Source organism: Symphalangus syndactylus, chromosome 6 (assembly GCF_028878055.3).
Source record: "Symphalangus syndactylus isolate Jambi chromosome 6, NHGRI_mSymSyn1-v2.1_pri, whole genome shotgun sequence".
Classification (NCBI taxonomy): domain Eukaryota; kingdom Metazoa; phylum Chordata; class Mammalia; order Primates; family Hylobatidae; genus Symphalangus; species Symphalangus syndactylus.
In genome coordinates, this window is record NC_072428.2 from 40201997 (window position 1) to 40221024 (window position 19028).

The window sequence follows — 19028 nt, forward strand, 5'->3', positions numbered from 1 at the left end:
TTGCCTTTTAAAAACATTAAACAATTAGCTGTTTATTAGTGGAATCCAGAGAAGAAAAATGGTCACAAATAATTTTTGATATTCTTCCTTTCTTTCTGTATATCTGGTTTTTATTGAGTGTTATTTCTTTTCCTCTTGAATAATTTCCTTGAATATCTCTTTTGGTGTTTGTCTGCTGGTAACTCATTCTTTTAGCTTTTAATCATTTGAGAGTATATTTCATATTCATTTTTGAAGCATATGTTCACTGGATAAAACTCTGAATTTATTTCCTTTTATAGCATTATAAAAATGTTCCATAGTCTACTAGTCTTCATTGCTTCTAGTGAATAATCAGCCCTTATTTGTAATTTTGTTTCCCCGTAAGTAACATGTCCCTTTTCTCTGGAATTTTCTCTTTGTCTTTGGTTTTCAGTAGTTTAGCTAGTTTCTAGGTGTGGTTTTGTTTGTATTTATTTGGCCTGCATTTCTCTGAATGTCTTAAACCTCTTAGTTGATATTTCTCACCAAATTCAGGTAATTTTCAGCCAGTATTTTTCTTCCTTTATTTTTATTTTTTTTTAATTTTTGATCTCTGAGTCACATTTTCCTGGTTGTTTGTACAACTCATACTTTTTTATTATATATTGTATGTTGTGGATTATCCATTGTAGATACTCTGTATTCTATTATCTTCCTCTGAAAAATTTTAATTTTGGGGGCAGGAAGCAGTTAAATTACCTGCTGCACACGTTGAACTTGTGGAAACTTAGTTTTTGCACTGTTAGGGAGAGTCTTTTTTAATTTTGTTTTTAGTCTTAGGGCAAATCCTTAGTCCTGGCATATTGAATTTATTCCTAAGAAGTTGCCCCTCTGGAGTTTCAGTGGAAAGCCCAAGGTGTTTATGAATTCTTTCTAACTTGATAGGATTCCAATTCAAATTCTGTTTCACTTGCAAAGGGCATCAGCTGAAATCTCTTTTCAGATTTTCCAGATACACAGCTCTGTTTTTCATTGGGTTCACTTGAGTCTTCCAAATACATGGCAAGTTCAGAGGTTAGCAGCCACCTGTAAGTTCAAACTCTGTCTTCTGACACATTAAGCTAATTAACTGACTTTCTATTTGCATTCTAGCCACTCCATGCTATGAAGACCAGGAAGTGTCTTCATGGGAAAAACTATGAAAACAGAATTTCATTTAGTAAAATGCCTTTCATTCTAGGATGGAATCCACTCCAGTTTCTGTTTAATTTTGGTAGCTCTCAGGAATCTTCAACATCTATGGGGTTTTTTTTCATATTTTCTTCAGAGTTTATATTTATTATCTGTTGGAGGATAGGTCTGATATGAGCTGTTCTGCCATTACCAGAATTTGATTTTATAATAGAACCTTTTGTGCCAATATTTTGCATATATCACATTAATTCTATCTGACAAAATGTAAGTTTTAATGGGCCCTTGAAGAGGTAGTCACTTTATTTTTCCTCTATTCTATTCTTTATTATCAATTAACTGGTAATCATTGAGACTATTCAGTGGTAATTTCTCATTTAGTTTTCCATTTTGATCTCTTCTAGAACATATTTTTCCATGTTACTCTTCGCTTAAAAACCTTAAAAGACTTCTTAGCTTGGCATTCAAGGTGCTTAGCAAATTTGGTCCCTATTTACTTTTCTAATTTCATCTCTTAGTACTCCCCTTTTTTTTTTTTTTTTTTTACATAAACCCAAGCCATCGCCAACTTCTTTTTATTCCCTAAAATGTCCTTTGCTTTTTTTTATAACCCTGTGCCTTTCCTCACACTGATTTCCTAGCCCAAAATAGTTTCACATTCATACCTGCTAGTAAATTATTACTTCTCCTTTAAGATGCTGCTCAAGCACCGCTTCAACTCTGAAGCCTCCCTAATATTCATCTCTGTCCACTCCAATTGTGTTAGTAGCTTCGTTTCCCTGCTCTAATAGTATTTTTAAATTACCGCTGTTAGCATCGTTTGTAATTTTTAATTTATGTGTCTTCTCCCATTGGACCAAATTCCTTAAAAACAAAGCACACGTGTTATTTATCTTTGTATACCCCATCACAATGCTGGGTACATATGAAATGTGTCAGAAGTGCTTATTGAATTAATACATAAATAAATTATTCATAGGCACATTATAGAATTAACCAGAATTCCCCTGAGGAATAACTTTATATGTGCACCAGGCACTCACTCATTCACTCCGATATCCCTTGGAATTTAACCAGGAAGGGGCCTCTCCAAGATTAGTTCAGGACCATTGCCAGAGGCCATGATGGTGAAACTGGCCTTCTTTCCAACCCACCTGGAAAAACTCGATTTTGTCTTCTCTTTAAATCATTCAAATCACAGCTTTCTAAGGAGATATTTGCCTTGGCAATTTCCATTTTCTCTCTGCAGATTAACTATCTTTAATCTAACCAAAAGTTTGCCTTTACACAAACTGAGATGAAGGATGAATTAACCAATTTGAGCCTTCTAGGGGAAGTTGTACAGAGCAGCCTCTCCTGGCGTACAGGGACCTTGCTTTCCCTTGAAGCCTACTGTGGTGCTGTTGATCTCTTGGCCTTTCAGCAACTGTCATTTGGGACTGCTGTTGCTGGCAATTAAAGGCTTTTAGGTCAGCTGGAAAGCTGTCTCCAGGTACATAGCTGTGGGTCTAGGCTTCTTCTAACTGCTTTCCATGAAAAATCATATGCTGAACTCACAAATGACTCCTCTGCTATTAAAAGGAGAAGAAACTGCCTCATAGAATTATGAGCCATTCCAAGTTCTGGATTCTGATGCAGACTATTGGCTATTTAAGAATGAAATACTTGGTTTTTTGCACTTAATGATGAATGGAGCAGAATGAAATCATACAATATGCAGATTTTTAAAATTAATTATAACAAAGTGAATTTTAGACTTCAGATACACAGATTAATAGTATACCTTTTGAAAACAATTTATATTATGCTATAAAATTTTTCTTATCTATTTATAAGGGTTTTCCAGATACATAATTTCCATTTTTAAATTTCTGAATTTATACACACACACATACAATCATATGTATTTCTACTGTGGCAACAATTCTTTAACCATTTTGTTTCAGAAGCAAAGTTTAGGGACACTTTCTAAATGTTCTTTTGACTTTGTAGCCTCTAATACTTTCTTAAAATTCTGAATCTAAGTTTAACTCAAACTCAGATTGTAAATTCAAGTAATAGATAAGTTGTCAGCTTTAAATGAAAAAAAAAAGTAACATTGGGAGATGTTTTCTATCAAAATATTCAAGAAATATTTGTTGAAAACATATTTCTCCATAGTACTCATATGGATGCTTCAATGAATTCCATATGAGTCTTATATGGCATGGTCACTTGGAAAAGACAGAATAGCAGAAACCTTCAATATGTATTTGTGGGGCATTTGTGGTTTATATTACTGTATTTTCTGTACATTACCTAGGTGTTAATTCAGATATTATAAATCTAGGGAAGGATAGACTCCCTTTCTAGGATGTTAGTGGTGGTGGTGAAAGCAAAGGTGAGACCATTTTTATATGCAAATTTGGTTTGTTGTTGTTGTTTTCATTGACTTTCTAATTAAGGAGAGTGACCTCCTGGGCATAATTTGCATAGTCGTAAGATAGCGTTAGAGTACTACATATTTGGGAGATAGGACAGGAAGGGGGCAAAAATAGGAAGAGTGGGAGAAGGGAAAACAGGAAAACATTTTCCAAGTTATGATTTTGCAAAGGGATCTGGGTACTGCAATCTGTGTGGTGTTAAAAGTTGCTGTTGTAGTTGATCGGGTATCAGATTCAATTTAAAAGTAGTTTCAAATGTTGGCCTCCCTGGGTAAATCTCTTCTTCCCAAATCTTGGTTCATCTGATACAACATTTCTAGTTTAGCTTAGGATGTCCCCATTCATTTGTAGTTCACTCCTGGAAGAGAGAAGAGGTGACCAGAAAAAAGTGATGTGCACATGATCTAAAGCATTTTGTATTCTTCCCCTTCCTAATTCGTGTTTTTGTTCTGTGCACTGTGCTTGAATTTTTCAACGTCTGGAAACATTACATATGAGTCCCAGAGAACTGCTGTGTAATCAATTCCTTGTCCTTCAGCTCCTGAAGATAATATGTGATGTAGGAGGAAAGGAAAAGGTCAGTGCAGGGTAGAGGTCAGACTTGAGCTCTGTTCCTCAGAAAAAGGTAGAAATTGGTAAAGTAGAAGAGAGTAGGAAGGATATGTGAAGACTGTGGTATAGCATGAGTGGGAGAGAGATTGGGCATATGTATGGCATATCTGGGAGACTCAATTGGTACGGAGTAGAGAATCTAGAATGTTTATACCAAAGCCAGCATCTAAAAATCCACTATGATCTCTGTCAGTCTTTGGGACAGTAAAACTTCCCATTTACGATGAAATACGTATTTTAAATGAAGAAATAAATGGAAGCTGACTATTTGGTTTTGCTAGAGGTGGAGAGAAATCTACAACAGTAAAAGCAGGTCTCAAATGTTAATCACCTGTGGCATAGCAGTTAACTTAGAATAATATTGAAATGTTTTTGCATCTGACATTCTCCACAAACCTGTCTCCTTTTATGTGAATGCATGTCAGTATATAAATTGCTGAATCCATGTCAGTTGTAAAGTAATGGCACTGAGGGCATCATAAATTACCATGGTGATCCTCAGGAGAAGACACTGTTGTATCTGAATGAGTGTTTCACTTCCAGAGTAATGTATGCCTTCATCTGGCCCAGCAGTCAGCATATTGCCCTGTGTTGATGGATATTGTCAGCTGGAAGCTACAGTACATTTCACTGCACAATAAACATGGCTGTCAAACCCATATAAAGTGAAATCAATTTATCCTGTATGGTCAGTGCATTTTAAATGAAATTAATGTACTGTGGGTATGGTGGCAAAAAGGTATCGTATTAGTTATGCATCTTGGGATCTAAGACTTTTCATGCAAAGGATCATTCTGTCTACTAGGCCTAAAAGAAGGGCTGTTTATAAAATATGTTATTTTTGTATAATCCTTCACATAATAGATAATAAAATATTCATTAAGCAAAGATTATTTGGTTTTCAATTCATATGCAAAAGTCGTAGACTAAGAGGCATTTATTTCAAGCGTCCTGTTCTATTTTTCTGTTGTTTAAGGGTAGTTCTTTAACATCTATGAAACTATGCCTAAATTCCTGATGCTATATAATTTCCAAAGAGCCGACTCTAGTAACATGCTAGATTGAAAGCTCCCTGAAGATAGGGCAAGGGATGGGTCTTATTCACTGCTGTATTCCTAGGATTCAATAAAGTACTTGGCACATAGTACTGTTTAGAAAAAAATTCACGTTAGCCAATCCCACCCTTTTATACTGTCTTTTGTTGGCAGTAAATGATAACCATATTTGCTAAATAATAGTGCACTATAATGTTGTAATTTATTACTCGCTTTGACACAAACAAATGTCTACTTAACCAAGGTATCTAAAAATAGAGAGGAAGGGCCAGAGATTGATTGAATCATGTTGGTCCTGTATAATAACTTCACTGAGCAGAAAGGATTTACTTTTTCCAGAAAATAGAAATGTTGGTTTTAATGTATATTTTGCTTCTAAACTTCTGGGCGTAGGCTTTCCTGTTATGTGGTAGAAGCCTTGTCTGAGGCTATCAGTCCGACCACTTTACCTTTAATTATAGAAGTTCTCAATCTGTGAGAGATATTTAGGAGTTGCCACATCACAAAGTATACATCAGTATATCGCCCTGGTATAGGGTGCATGAAAACAAGTAAGAGCCATGTTCATTCATTCATTTATTTATTCAATCGTGCATTAATATAACATATTTTACTAATTGAAATCCTATGTGCCAAGTACTTTATTGAATCCTAGGAATACAGCAGTGAATAAGACCCATCCCTTGCCCTATCTTCAGGGAGCTTTCAATCTAGCATGTTACTAGAGTCGGCTCTTTGGAAATTATATAGCATCAGGAATTTAGGCATAGTTTCATAGATGTTAAAGAACTACCCTTAAACAACAGAAAAATAGAACAGGACGCTTGAAATAAATGCCTCTTAGTCTACGACTTTTGCATATGAATTGAAAACCAAATAATCTTTGCTTAATGAATATTTTATTATCTATTATGTGAAAAATCCTGAGGATACAAGAATGAGCACAACATAATCATTAACTTTAGGTTTCTCATATTTCTGAGAGGAGTGGAAAGGAGGGAGATAGTCACATAAACAATAATTACTATGGGACATGTCTCCTGAAAGCAAGAGGACTGAGTGCAGCCTGGGGAGCATCATTGCAAATACTGTTCCTTTACCCTGAATTACCTTTCCCATTGGACTTTACTCCCTCTGCCATTCACTTGCTGATTCCTATTCATCCTTGAAGACTCAGTTTAGACATCACATCTCCTAGGAAGCACTAGCTGACCATTCTATCTGGTGCTCTTTTGGTGCCCTGTTAACGTCAGTATTGTAGCTCCTCTCACCCACTTTGTTATAATTGTCTGTCCTTACTCTGAACTGTGAGCTCCTTAAAAGTGGGAACTGTTTTATTTACCATGGTCTCCTTAGCACCTGGCATAAAACCTAGGTTATAGTAATTGCTCAATAAATATTTTTCATTGAATTAATGCATTCAATCATGAAACATGATTGAAGGTTGAATGGGATTTAGCATGAAAGAGTAGGAGAAGGGTCTTCTAGGCAGTGAGAAGAGCAGAGGTCAAGACAATATTGTGAAGAACAATTCTATTTGGGGGAAACATATAGAGTGGTTGTGATCTGGGGCAAATGAGTCTAAAATGACCGGTAAGAGCATGCTTTTGAAGAAAGGAATTACAGCAGGAAAGTTTACCATAAGGTAATGTCATTCATTGCTCTGTGATCACCTACCATTTATTGTAGTAAATGCGGTAGGGTGTATAAAACACACACAAAATTAATTCTTAGTGTGTCTTTGAGGGCTACATCAGAAGAGCCTGTAGAATTGTCATTTGAACCTGCCTTCTACTTCCAAGAAGTCACTTAGAAAAGAAGAGGAGGACCTGGGGAAAACATCTGACCCAGGCTGTAAGCTGTGTGACATTATCCACAAAATAATGCTTTCCACTCATCTTGTTCTTCCTGCCCTGACATTACAGGAAGTAAAGCAATGAATGGCTCTGCAGCTAAACTACAGCAGTATTATTGTTGGCCAACAGGAGGTGCCACTGTGGCTGAAGCACGAGTCTACAGGGACGCCCGCGGCCGTGCCAGCAGCGAGCCACACATCAAGCGACCAATGAATGCATTCATGGTTTGGGCAAAGGATGAGAGGAGAAAAATCCTTCAGGCCTTCCCCGACATGCATAACTCCAACATTAGCAAAATCTTAGGTGAGTGCAGCAGCGCAGCTAAAGCTGATCTCCCCTGCGAGTCCCATGAGTGCCACCAGGGTGGGAAGCAAGGGGATAACTAGCATCCTAAGGGAGATTGTGGCGGGCGCAAGTTAGACGAAGGTCAGGCAGCTGCCGCAGGAGCCTTCGTCATCATGCCTGCCTCCCCCACCCCATAATGTGGCATTTAGGTTTGGGAGTTATTATATCCACCAGGTGCCAGGGCAGGACTGGCTAAACACTTATTTCAGAGAGAAAACTATTTATAGTATGTGTTAATACTGTGAATTTAGCAACTCTTGAGAGGTCACTGCTAAACAAGAATCATGGAGACAAGCTTTATCTCCTTTTACTGTGCAGTTCTCTTAAATTCATATGTTGCTATGAAGTACTCATAGACCCTACAGTTTTCTACTTTAGTGTTCTTGGGTTTATATGTCCCACTGAAAGAATTCATCAAGGACTAGAAACCCAAAATGGTGTGAAATTCATGGAGTGCAGAACAGTGCCTCTGATGATCACTTTAAAACTTGTAAAATAAATCTAAAATTATTTTAATAAGATATGACTAGTTCAAATTTCATAGCAGTGAGCTGAACACACGAGCTACAGGGCAGAGGCCCAGTTTGTGGTAAATTGCCACAGTGATTCTCTATTTCTCAGGATTAAACTCAAGCCTTGTTCTATTAGTGTAGAGCTTGCCTAGTGTGGATTGTACAGTTTGGAATTATTGTGCTCAACATGTTAAACATATTTTATTCAACATGCAGCATTACAGTCAACATGTTTCCTCTTTAAAAAGGAAAAACACAGAAGGCACTGTTCTACTTAAAGCTGTCACGATGTGACAAGATCTCAAAGGAAGCTGTTTAAGAAGCTGAAAAACATTAGAGACTTAAACTGTGGTTTTAATTTTTTAAATGTTTTGTTCAAAAGTAATAAATATTTAACCTGAGTAAATATCAGTGATCTGGACATGCACAGATACACATGTTTTGTCACTGTATAAATAATTTAACTTGATTCTGAGGCATTTTGAGGCAGTGACCTCTAAGAAAAATTTAAAACATACATAAGATCAAATAGTGGTGAAATGTTAAAATATGTTTTTCTTTTTTTTTTTGATTTTCTAATTTCAAAATGGATACTAAATGTCATTACAATTAAGGGTGGTTTTTATTTTTAGAGCTTCAGAGTTATGCATAGGGATGTTATTCTTTTGAATTTAAATATCTGTCAAACCAAAATGTTCCTAGTGGACATACATTTTTTTTTTTCTAGTTAAACGACATTGTAAAAAAAAAATCAGTGCTTCTCTGGCCTTACAGTTTTATATCTAACTTGAAGATTTTCATATTTTTCTGCCCTTTTAGTAGCAATATGAGTAAGCCTTCAGATGGGTACAGAGCCTCTCTGTTTCCATTTTGGCAGCTGTGGGGAATCTATATTATTTGTGTGCATTCCGTGAAAAAATTATTAGGAATATAGTAAGTATATTCATTAAAATGTAAAGCTTTAAGTGCAAGCGTTTCAAGAGCACCAAGAATCCTTTGTTAATTGGGGCTTTAAGCTGCTGGAAACCAGCAGAACACAGAGACTATCTGCTTAGGCCTTCTACACAACTTTTGAACAACAATCAGGAAAGAGCAGGGATGCATGTGCTATTAAAGCAGACCAGGATATTGCTGGCTGCAGAGAATATTTGTACAACTTTTCCATTTGTTTATGTATGAAAAATCTCCACTGAAGAATAGCTAACATCCAGTCTGCACAGCTGTTACCGCTTTACTCACCAGCGAGACACAAAAATGCAATTTGATACATGTAAAAAAACACATCCCCTCTTCATCAAGTGTTTAGATAATTCCTTATAAACAGTATTAGAGAAGTGAATACTTATCCTTCTTCCTGTATAAACCGTATTAAAAATTTTTGTACTTTTATTGGTACAGCTTTGAATGAGCATTTATAGTACTTGAAAATGGTATATATAATTCCAACAGTATCTTCTGGTTCTAAAGCTATAACTTCTTAGGTAGAGCTTAGGTTTTTAAATTACCTAGGCCATAGGAGACTTGTGCGTAGTAGTTTTTTATATATGGAAGGATTTCAACCTCTGCTGACATCTTGTCAAAGGATAGTTTCGCTAAAGATACTTGGAGTTTGGGAGATGTTTGAATTTCTAGGACAAAGAAAGCTTTTCCTGAGAATACTGTCATGCTCAAAAGTATGCTTAGGAGGTTTAGCCTTTTATCCCTGTTGAGAGGGTAGGCAGGTGGATGGGGAAAGACCTTGGTGTAGGCGATGATCTTTAAGCAGCAAAGATATATTTTAAAATACTATAGTAGCATCAGTCTTAAACTATTGAAGGACATAATACAAGAAAGTATCATACGCAAAATTGTTCTTTGCGCTATAGACTAAAAGTATAGTTGGGACAGCCAGTGGTATGTGGTAATTGGAGCCACCCAGCGCACAGATGAGTGAAGTGGTGGGAAGGTATATCTAGTTGTGTTTGCCTAGAATATGTTGCCTTGACCACTTGGGTACTTAAGGCTATTTTTATTTCTAGGATCTCGCTGGAAATCAATGTCCAACCAGGAGAAGCAACCTTATTATGAAGAGCAGGCCCGGCTAAGCAAGATCCACTTGGAGAAGTACCCAAACTATAAATACAAACCCCGACCGAAACGCACCTGCATTGTTGATGGCAAAAAGCTTAGGATTGGGGAGTATAAGCAACTGATGAGGTCTCGGAGACAGGAGATGAGGCAGTTCTTTACTGTGGGGTAAGTATTCCCGAATTTAGCCACCTGGGCTTTACTTTTGCAGTAAGTAACTATAGGATGGCTACTGGCAGTATGTTTGGGAAGGAGATTAGGGAAAGAGGAGGTTGTGGCATACTGAAGGGGCTTGGCCATGAGAATCTTTGCTGTGTCATAGGGGCACTGCATTGCACCATGGCTTTTGCTCAAATCAAGCCAAACCTGGAACAGTTCAATCCCAGCTGATCACCCCTGTCATTGTCTCCCAAGCCAATTTAAGATGCTCAGTGCCCACACACAGAGTTTCTGGTAGTTTATTTAAGCAGACGCACAGGGAGAAAAAATAAAAACTAACCTTCAGAAATCCCCAGAACCTTCCCAGCTTCTCTGGGTGGTGCTTCTGACTCTAATCACAATAGTCTGCTTTTGTTTTGGGATCTACCACAAGATAATTGGCCTTGACATTGGTTAGAGGACCTCATTTTGGCATAAGATCCAGAACTCCTGTTGCAGTAAATTATTCTGTGGTGGGAGCAGTAACAATGTATATTTTCTTGCTTAAATCAGAAACTAGACATGCTTTTGATATCTTCAAGTCTGATTTCATGTCATTTTGTTTAAAAATTAGGTAATAGATTTCTGGTATAAATTTTGACTTGGCTGACTGGCTGTCTGCATTCAAAAGAGGCCCCTCATAACCACAGTAGTCAGGATAAGTGGGGATGCAGATGACTGTAGATTCCAGCATACCCAGACCTAGAAGCACAGCAGAGTGGCAAACCCAGAGGGCCATTTGAGGCACAGACCTGAAGCAGCTGGACTCAGAGTAGGGAAACACTTGGGAAAGAGCTTGAGAGAGAGAAGCGGAGGAAGCAAGAGGGAAGTTGCATTTGCTGTGAACTTGGAGGAGAATTGAGGAGCTGTGCTGTGCCAGGAAACTAAGAGAGCTTCACTTGAAGGTAGAAAAAGAGGTACCTTAAAAGAGAAGTAAAGAGCTATTTACTTTTAAGGGCACTCAAGAGGTAACCCCGTGGAACAAAAAGTTGGTTTCAGAGCATGTGTTTAAAAGGAATAGTAAATATAGTAAGAAAACAAAGCCAGTGAAAGTAGTCTGGGTCATGAATCTGTGCAATACACTGCAGTGTTTTCGGGAGGAGTGTGGGCTTTGGGGTTTGACTGCTGGGGTTCACATACTGACTGTGCCACTTACCTGGGCAAGTTATTTAACTTCTCTAACTTTTGTTTTCTCATGTGTAAAATGAAACGAATAGTGGAAACTATCTTGTATGATTGTTGAGAGGATCCAGTGAAGCAACGCTTTTAAAAGTACTTTATATAGTGCTTAATACGATATCAATAAAGGTGAACTCTAGCATTATCATTATTATTTAATATGTATTTCCTATTACAGAAAACCGTATTTTATATCACACCAGATGATCAATGAATTTCTTTATACCACAGCAGAAACTTTTAGAGGTAGAGAGAAGCTTAAGCCACTTTATTATAAAAGATCCCAGTATGTTAATAAATGAAGACATGACAAAATAGGATTATCAAATTCCTCTATATTATAAATGTTTGCATTTTTAAAGGTAATGCGTTTAACGCTAAAAAGGGCAATGTGGTATAATTGGGCTATTCAGCTGATAATTAGAGGATTTATGAAAAATACTAATTCATAGTCCACTTTAAGATTGTGTGATAAACAGTCTCTTTTAATCCCGTTAGTACACCTCTAAGATTGTATATAATCTCTTTTGAACAATCCAAAGTTTAAGTTTGGGGCCTTTTGTGATTCTTGCCCTTGTCCTCAGTCGTGTTCCCTGTGTATGTAGTGATACATAGTGGGGCTGCTCCGCCAGTCTGGAAGGCTACTAAAGGTACTGTTTTAATACCTTGGCGTAATACTTATTTGAAAATATGAGTTGCAGTAATACTATTGAATTTAGTTCCCTTTACTAAAGGGTACATTAAAACAGCTCTAGATCAAAATACCACAACATGTACCAATGCATGTAAAAATAAAAAACTAAAACAATTTAATAACATCTATTATTTATTGACTATCTAGTGTATACTAGGATTTTAGATATATAAGTCACATAATTCTCTAAATAAGATAAAGAAGTTGAGTTTTAGAGAGTTTCTATGGCTACAGAAAGGTGATAAAGAGCAAAGGTTCAAATTCAGGTCTTGGCCCCCATCATGCCAAATGACTGAGGAACTGTCTTTACTACTTTGTCTCAAAATATGCCTCATAGCCCTATGCTGGCAGTCATGAATGTGGCTATGCCATCTGAGCAAGAGCTCTTAGCACTTGGAGAAAATGAATTCTCTGCTTGTGGTATATAGTGCATAAAAAGAGCTTTGAAATTTAGAGACTAAGTATCCTGTTCTCGATAGTGTAGAACAGTCGTTTATGGAAGGATCATTTTAGACTGCAGAATAGGGCTACTGAAGTGCAGGCAATGATCAGAATGTCTTATTCTTTAATCTCAATGCTGAGTGTTTTCCTCTGCCCAGCTTTGATAATACTTGCTACGTAGAGTCAGGTGTTATTTCTGCTTAAGGATTTGTATTCTCTTTTAAGTAGTTGTAGTTGATAGATTATTAATTTCCTGAGGTTTGTCTTTGGAAATTGATCTTTATTAGATATGAGGTTATTACAAGAGTTGAGCAAAAAAGAAACAAAAATTCAAATATTGCTATTGACGTCTTGATGGAATGGGTTGAGATCAATTTTTATAGCTGATTTCGAAAAGACATGCATAACTTTCAAGCCAATAAAATTGCATATACTGCTCAACATTTTCATGCATTTTACTGACTACACAACTGTGGCTGATGAGTTAGTTTTTTTTATTACTTAGCTATTATGAAATGAATTTATCAATAATATGGAAGGGAGCAATGTTAGCTCTTGCCTTGGTTTTAACCTCTTCAGTTCGCAGAGTAAGTATCAGAATGTTGTAATAATCCAGATAATAAATGTGTGTGTGTGTGTGTATAACACACTATTATATGCTAATCTATTCATGTATGTATGTGGCTTTGTAGATTTGTTTGTATGTATCTGGCTTCTCCAACTACAGAATTCTCTGAAACTCGTGTACAGAAATAATGCCTCATGTACTATACTAATTTAGTAAAGTGTTGGACACATAGCTGGTTTCAAATAGGCCCTTACCAATTCTCAGTGTGGTATCCAGAATATTCCCTCTACTATTAATGTAGAGGGAACATTCATTAGGGTACATATAGCTACAGTGATGTCTTCCCAAAGAACTGTGACCAAATATACTTCCATTTATTTGAAACTTATTTGGTAATTTACCTATGAACTCATAGAGAATTATGCAGGTACATTCAGCCCTCTGTATCTGTGTGGATTCAACCAATTGTGGATCAAAAATATTTTTTAAAAAATTCGAGAAAATGTTACATTATTGCTAAAGTACACTATGTAGTTAGGTCTACAGTGGTTGCATCTGTATGGAACATCTACAGACTTTTTTTTTGTTGCGTTTATTTCCTAAACAATTCAGTAAAACAAGTGTTTACATAACGTTTATATTGTATTAGCTATTATAAATAATGAGATTGTTTAAAATATATAGGAGATGTTTGTAGGTTATATGCAAATACTATACCACTTTATAAAAGGGACTTGGCATCCTCGGATTTTGTTATCGGTGGGGGTCCTGGAACCAATCCCCCATGATACAGATGTAAAACTACTATAAAATATTAAATTTGGGGCTAATTTAGCAATGATAAAGATAGATTATTGAATACTTACTGTGTGCTGTGTACTCTGCTGAGTGGATTATACAGAATATTGCAAATACAAGAAATTTACAAGATAGGGAATATCATTCTCACTATACAATTGAAAAATGCAATGTTCAGAGATGTTAAATAATTTGTCTAAGGCCACACAGCTAGTAAATGGCCAAGCTGAGATGTAAACCAGGCTTATGTGAATGTGAAACATATGTCCCTTTTACCAAAGGACATTGGTAAGGACATGACATTACACACACAGAGGCGGTATAGTGTTGTGGGTAAGAGCATCAATTCTGGAGTCAGACTAGTCTGGCTCAAATACTGGATCTGCACCTTCTTGGCTGTAGGAACTAACACATGGCAATCTTTATTCCTCTGAACTCTCCCCTTGCCCTTGGGAAATATTTAATCTCTCTCTACCCAGTTTCCTCATATGTAGAATGAGAATGACAATACCAATGACATATGCAGGACTCTTCTTGAAGACTGAGTAACTTACTGTTTGTAAAGTGCTTAGAACATTGCCTGGCATATGAAAAGCTTTAAATTCAAGTAAATATTATTATTCTAGAAAAATAATACTGTGTGCCAAGTACATATTCTATGTTATATTACAATAATTATTTTAGTGCCTTGTACTATAAGTGATTTGAACATTTGCCATTTTAATCTTAATTTTAAAGAGGTTGAATCAATCCTATTTAAGACACTTATAAAATACAATTACATTAGCATAGATTAGGCATGCTTTTTTAAGTATTGTCCTCCTGTAAAGACCCTGGATTAGAACATTCAATAGGTAAAGTGAACAGATTATTATTATTTCTGTTCCTTCCTGCAATATCAGCTACAGAGATACGTGACATATAGGCTTATCTCCTAATGAAACAAACTTCCTTGTCTTTATTTATACACTTTGAAGGGTCTGAAGGGTCAGCAAACAATGGGGCTTTGCCAGCATAAATATGTAGTTACTTTGTAATTGGCAAAGCTAGATTACACTCCAGAAATATTCCTGTAATTTGGAAGTCATGTAGTGATGGTGGGCTCCATCAGGGCCAGCTTTTACTCTTTACTTAGACTGGGAGGAAGGGTTCTTAAATATCTCTGTTCACATCAACTCATGTATATACTTTTACAAACATCCACAAATGCTGTTTTGATGTGCACATTCATTATTTGTAAAGCCCAATACCTGCCAGCTATTCTTGTTTGTGAAATCTGCAGTGTTTGAACTTTTACTTTGAAATTGATCTATAAAGGAAGGAAAAAATGCTTTTTAGGAAAGCAATTTCTGATAGACAAAGCTTGAGCCTGCTGGCTGGATTTCTTATTTTGTTCATTGATTCGTTAGTCAATTGGTAAGGGCCTATTTGAAACCAGCTATGTGTCCAACACTTTACTAAATTAATATGGTACATGAGGCATTATTTCTGTACACATGAGTTTCAGAGAATTCTGTAGTTGGAGAAGCCAGATACATACATGAATAGATTAGCATATAATAGTGTCTTATACACACACATACACACCCAAGACATGGCGCAGCATTGCATATAACATATAATGAACTACTAATCTTCATTTTGTAGACAAGAGCAAATAAAGCTCAGAGGAAGAGAGATTATTATGCATTATGGCCAAGCATGGGACATTCTTGAGGAAGGGACTTGAAGTTTGGGTTGGTCAGACTTATGGGAAGTAGGTTCCCGCTTTAGCATAGAGGAGATCATGAACACCTGGGGGAAAATGTGGATATATTCAATAGTAAAAAAAAGGAAGCAGCCTAAGGCTTTTTCCTGGCAGTAAAGAAAACATAAGATGGGTAGGGTGGAGCAAGATTTTGGAAGCCATTGAAAGCCAGGTTTCTTCAACTGTAATTAGCTATGCACAGTTAGTGGGTTTTTTTTAGTCTCTTTTTATGCTGATAATGATAAAAGAGAGCAAGATCAGCGTGATGGTTAGCTTCTGATTTTGCATCCACAGAATTAGTTGCAACATAGAAGGGGCCTCAGATGTTATATACTTCAAGCCATTGGAGGAGTCTTCCCTAAGTTCTTGAACTCTTCCAGGGGTAGAGAGCTCACTGCTTCCCAAGGGAGCTAGTTCCTTTGTGGAACATTTTCTAATACTAGAAAGTTTTCTTTTCTGTTAACTAAGCCATAATCTGCCTTCCTCCTACTTTGCAGGTTGGTTCTAATCTTCTTCTTTCATGTCTCCTAGAACAAATCTCCCCTCTATTTATGAGAATAACCATTCAAGCGTCTAAAGATGGTTATTTTCATACAAAAGATGTAATGAGATGTAGTCTCATTACATCTTTTCTTCCATGAAATAGATTACCTAGGATTTTCATTTGTTTTTGTCTCATTCATTCATTCATCCTATGTATTTAACAGATATTTACTGAGTGCCTCCTATGTTACAAGCAGTCTGAGTTCTGGAACTATGTCAGTGAAAATTTTTGTCTCATGAAGCTTATATTCTAGTGATAGAATTCAAACAAATAACAAATAAATAAATAAATTAATAAATAATAGTGAGAGGTGCCTTAGAACACAGTAAAGTAGGGAAAGGGATGGGAAGTTTCAGCGTATAGGGTGCAATTTTAAATAGGGCGGTCATGGAAAACCTCACTGAGAAGGCAACATTTGAGCAAAGGCCTGAGTAGGTAAGGGAGCAAGCTGTGCAGATATCTGGGAAATGTAGGCAGAGAGAACAGCAACTGCAAAGGTTTTGAGGCGAGATTGTGCCTAGCTCGTTCCAAGAAGGAATAAAGAGGCCAGAATGACAGGAGCAAAATGAGTAGGTAGGAAGAGTAGTAGAAAAGACTTGTAAGCCATAGTCTTCATAACAAGGAACCAAGTTATGAAAAGACTTGTAAGACATTGTGAAGACTTTGTATTTGACCCTGAGTGAGATGGAAAGGCATTGATGAGTTTTAAGCAGAGGAATGCTTTCATATGACTTAGGTTTTGAAAAGATCACTCTATCTGCTATGTTGAGAATTTTCTGAAGGGAGAATGGCCTGTAGCAAGGAAGCCAGCCTCTTACAATAAACCAGATTGGAGTTGATGGTGGTTTGTTCCAGGTTTGTAGGGGTGGAGGTGGTAAGAAGTAGATGGGTTCTAGATGTATTCCTGAAGAAGAACCAATAGGATTTGCTGATCAATTGGATACAGAGTTTGAAAGAAATATAGTTACCATAGATTGGCCTATTCAGCTGGAAGGATGAAGTAATCATTAACCAAGAACAGGATGGCCATGAGAGGGGCAGGTATGTGGGAGAATGATCAGGACTTTAAGTTCTGCACCTATAAGGTTGAGACAGCATTTAGACATCCAAATCAAATAAGCAGTTTTATATATATATATATATATATATATATATATATATATATATATATAATATATTTATAAAATATATATAAAATAAGCAGTTATATATATAAAATAAGCATATATACGCTTATATATATGCTCATATATATATACATATATATGAGTCTAGAATTTAGGAGCGAAGGGCTTACTGGAGATATAAATTGGGATGTTGTCAGCATATAGATAATATTTAAAGCCATGGAGTTAGATGAAATCACCAAGGGAATAAATTTAGATAGAGAAGAGAAGAAGCAAGGACTCAATCCATGGGGACTTCGGTGCTTAGATGGCAGGGAGATGGGAAGGAAGCAGCATGGGAACTTAGAAGGAGCAGCCAATGAGATAGGAGGAAGACCAGGAGGGTGTGGCATCTGAGACAACAAGTGAATAAAATATTTCAGCAAGGAGAAAATGATCAGCTATCTCAAATGCTGCCCGTGTTATAGATCTGGGTAACATGAGGACCAAGAACTGACTTTTGGATTTAACAATATGAAGATTATTGATGGTGTGACTTTCATAAGCTCTGTTTCAGTGGTGTATTGGGAGTGATTGAAGTGGGTTTAAGAAAGAATTGAGTAGAAGAAATGAAGAAAGACAACTTTTTAAAGAGTTTTGCTTTAAAGGATATCAAAGAAATGGAGCAAGAGCTGGAGGGGGACATGTGCCAAGAGAGAGGTTTTTGGTTTTGTTTTTTATGGTACGAGTGATTATAGCATGTTTGGTGGGAATTCTATACAAAATTAATGATTCAGATGGGAGAGACAATTGCTGGAGAGATATCTTTAGTAAACAAACACAGATAGTTTCAGTGCACAAGCAGCAGGGTTAGCCTTATATTGGATTATTAACTGATTCAAAATATGGAAAAGCAGGCAGAGAATGGGGCACAGATACAGGGAGGCCTGTCAATGTGACAGTGGGAGTTTGTGAAAAGTTTCTTCTGATTGCTTCTAATTTCCCCATGAAATAGAAAGCCAGGCCATTAGCTTGGAGTGAGAAAGGGGGAGAAGAAGTTGGATATTTGGGGAAAGCTAAGAAGGTAAGAAGTAATTGTCTAGGAGGCTAAGAGAAGGAGTGGGCTAGGACAATGTGCAATATGATGGCTGAACAGCACCAGAGGCCTATTTGAAGTACAGCATTGTAAATTTAGAGACTAGTAAGTATGGCAGTGTCTTTTCTCCAGCCAAGTTCAGCTGTGTGGCTAAACAGAGTAGGCAGAGAGTTAAACTGAACTAAAGTTGGAGTTTTGCTATGTAAGAGAATGGAGAGTGTCTGCAAGGGAGTGAGTTAGCATGGAATTGGAACTGGGTAAAGAGGTAAGGGGGGGCACAAGCAGGGATAGGCTCAAGTAACTGAGGGCAGTGAAGGTGGGTTGAAGGATCACGAAACCATAGCTCCTCAGACGGGGTGGGGAGTGAAATCATAAACTGGGTACTAAAGGGAGAAAACTAGAAAAATAAGATGTGGTGGTTAGAGAGTGGGATATTTAAAACTGAGATTAGCGAGGAGTGACAGATGAAAATGACAAGGTCCACTGTATGACAAGAGAGGGAGCAACTAAGATAGGGAGGGGCCCAGATTATCACAGTGGTGGGGAGGTCACACTGAGATAGTCAGGTGTTGGAATGAACATCTACAGAGATAGCAAAGACATCAAGGATCATGGCAGAGGTTATGTTGAAGAGA

The 19028-nt window shown here is 36.9% G+C and overlaps 1 protein-coding gene across 34 annotated transcripts in view; it reads left to right on the plus strand.

Annotated features, from left to right (window-relative positions):
- SOX6 (SRY-box transcription factor 6) overlaps positions 1-19028 on the plus strand; it is a 792566-nt gene that overhangs the window by 763116 nt on the left and 10422 nt on the right. For 30 of the 34 annotated variants that reach the window (XM_055282275.2, XM_055282287.2, XM_055282273.2 and 27 more), the window contains 2 exons: positions 7168-7401; positions 9974-10190. In XM_055282275.2, coding sequence (XP_055138250.1) covers positions 7168-7401; positions 9974-10190 — 451 coding nt within the window. Of the gene's footprint in view, positions 1-7167; positions 7402-9973; positions 10195-19028 lie in introns of those variants that run through there. The other 4 variants (XM_055282280.2, XM_055282282.2, XM_055282292.2 and 1 more) reach the window with 2 other exon arrangements.